The following is a 2,609-nucleotide window of genomic DNA, read 5'->3' as shown; positions in this document are numbered from 1 at the left end:
ACCAACGGCGCCTTTCTGCCGGTGCCGCTCGCCGCCCACATCCCACCGCCCCCCCGCGTCGTCGAGAGACAACTACCGTCTACGACTCTACGCATGACGCATTAGTACAGTAGGCTAACTATACCTGGACAGAATTCCTAGTTCAGTACGCACCGCATACTCGCGCTGCATATGGGGAACTCCTTGACCCTGGGTCTCAATCCCATCAAAAACTCACGTCTGCATCATTGCGCAGGCGCGGAGCTGCGCGCCGTGCTTCCGGGCCCATACTCGATATGTACAGTGCACGACGCACGGGAAACGCCAAACCGCCATGTCTGTATGGGACCCCATGAAAGAAGGAGCAGACGAGGCTTCGAGTCCTGCGGCAGCCGAGGGGTCGCTGTTTCGTAGCACGTGCCTGTATTTGAAGTCTGAGCCTGCCACGCCCCACGAGTCAAAGGCCCCACCCAAATAGGCCGAGCTTTGCTCGGCACTTGCAAGGCTGTCGTCATGATCCATCCCCGGATGCTTCAACGGCAAGTCCCACTTGAATTCCCAAAGCTATCATGCGCGTCTTCTGGGGCTTTTCACCCATATCCTCCATCTTCGGCTTGGCCCCGTCTGCTCAGCTGCCCATCCATTCATCCCTGCAAATCACTCTCCAACGCCCAAGGTACCATACATGCAGCTTGCGCGAGTCCAGAGGCCGGCGTATGCTCGGATTGAGCAGGAGCGAGACTCGGCGAGAGGGAGCGCAACCAGCCACCATCTCAAGGTTCAGATCCTCGAGTTTTTGAACCTGCCTGCCTGCATTTTCGAGAGAATAGAAAAATGGCAATCGATCCGTCCGTCGAGATTCGAGCCCAAGGTGATGCGGCCGAGCGGTACGGAAAAGTCGAGGCCGCCCCTTCGTCGGATAGGTATCAGACCTAGTTACGGGCCCCGTCGTCCATGCGATGGCATCAACTCGGGAATGTACCTGGCAGGTCAGGGGGAGGATAAGCGAGCGCTGCCGGCCCATGTTCCTAATTCGTCGGCGCGCTCGAGTTGTTCTCCTCCTTTGGCTGCGGCGGTTCGAGGCCGGCGTTTTGCGCAACCCGCTTCCACGTCTCTAGTTCCCTATATAGCCGCTCACACTCCTGCTTGAGCTTGTCGTTGGAAGCGCTGAGTTCCGTAATGGCCTGCTCCGTAAGCAGTTTCTCTAGCGTCCACTTCTCAATGTTCTGCTGCTCGTTCTCCTTGAGCTGCGAGATGAAGCTGACTGCGCGTTGCAGGATCGAGCCCTTGTTCTTCTCGCATCCCGGGACTATCTTGGCCAGCTCGTTGATGCCCTCGTTGATCGTCTCACGTCGTCGCCGTTCCACTTGAAGCGCACCGTCAGATGGTCTTGCACCTCAACGGAGCGGGGGAGCGCCACGTCTTACCTTCTTTGTGGTTGTCCTTGCGCATCTTGTGCCACTCTTCGGACCCAACGCTTGGTTTCGGGTTCGGTGTAGTCGACGAGGTAGAGTAGCGATGGCCCGGGGGCTGGACGCCGTTTGAAGCAGGCGGAGGCTGCTGTTGGTCCGGGCTCACGGCGGACGCGTCTAGTAAGCTCTCTGGCTGCGTCACCTCGGGATCAAACGAGTTTTCGTGTGCCTGATCCCCGTCGGTGCCCGACTGGGCGGCAAACTGCTCCTCCGTAGAGGCGGGCACGTGAAGAGTCGGGTACATGCCCAGGGCTGCCTGAGCCGTACTCGTCGCGTTGGAGGGGTCTGTCGGTTCCGAGTGCTCGGCGGCGGCAGCCTGTTGAAGGGCGCTGAAGTCGGCCACGTTGACGCCGCCAGCCGTCGCGGCTTGTGTCGCTTCGATGGCATTTTCAATAAAGGCAGCCGTGTCGGCCGACATGGCAGCCGGGGGGGCGGTGCGCTTAGCACGCTGGGCCTCAGGGCTTTCCGTGTCTCGCTTGCGCTTCTGACTGGGCGAGCCGGTGATGCTGGACAGATCGGGCTGCTCAGCCGCCGCCGCTGGATCGGACATTGTTTCGGACCGAACGACAGTTGCGGGGGAAGAGCCGAAGGTTGAAGCGTGACTAGTGTATTGAACGCCTGCCTCGACGCAAGGTTAAACCATGGGATGGGCCCTTGGCTTCCTTCGTGACACTATCTCAATGAATGGCTCGAGGATCCGTCGCAGATAATCCTGACGCCGCAGGGCTGACTCTGTTAGCGGGAGGACGCGCTCTGCTAGGGCGATGGAAGCAGCATACGCCCGACGTGCAGAAAAAGGAAGTGGTCGTCGCCGGGGGCAGACGAGGCCTGTAATGGCGGGGCGGCTGCTGGAGACGATGTATCGGCGAGCTCACCAGCTGCGAAGCGACGCCTCTCGGCTGAATTTTCCAGCTAGGTGGCATCGGCCCAGAAGCCTCGGATGAATCAAGCGCTTGCTTGGTCGTGGCCTGGCGCTTCAGACGTTGCGGAAGGCGAATGACTGTGCCAGGCGAGGAACGGCAACATCGGGACTGAGAGCGACGATGGTGAAGGGAAGACGTCGCGGCCATGTCACCACTTGCTCCACGGTCGCACTCACGACCGGCACAACCAGACAAATCGTATGCACGAATGAGGCGACGATTGGACGCGCGCATT

The 2,609-nt window shown here is 60.0% G+C and overlaps 1 protein-coding gene across 1 annotated transcript; it reads right to left on the bottom strand.

The window, feature by feature from the left end:
* Window positions 1-1,007: 1,007 nt before the first annotated feature.
* Window positions 1,008-2,001, bottom strand: HRG_09629 (helix-loop-helix DNA-binding domain-containing protein; the record flags this gene model as incomplete). Its single annotated transcript, XM_044868100.1, has 2 exons — window positions 1,008-1,345; window positions 1,407-2,001. The coding sequence occupies 2 exons, from the start codon at window positions 1,999-2,001 to the stop codon at window positions 1,008-1,010; spliced, it is 933 nt and encodes a 310-aa protein (XP_044716681.1).
* Window positions 2,002-2,609: the final 608 nt, after the last annotated feature.

Source organism: Hirsutella rhossiliensis (assembly GCF_020360975.1).
Source record: "Hirsutella rhossiliensis strain HR02 chromosome Unknown scaffold00013, whole genome shotgun sequence".
In the NCBI taxonomy this organism is placed as follows: domain Eukaryota; kingdom Fungi; phylum Ascomycota; class Sordariomycetes; order Hypocreales; family Ophiocordycipitaceae; genus Hirsutella; species Hirsutella rhossiliensis.
Note: the sequence above shows the minus strand (reverse complement) of the source record. Positions and strands in the feature narration are given on the sequence as shown.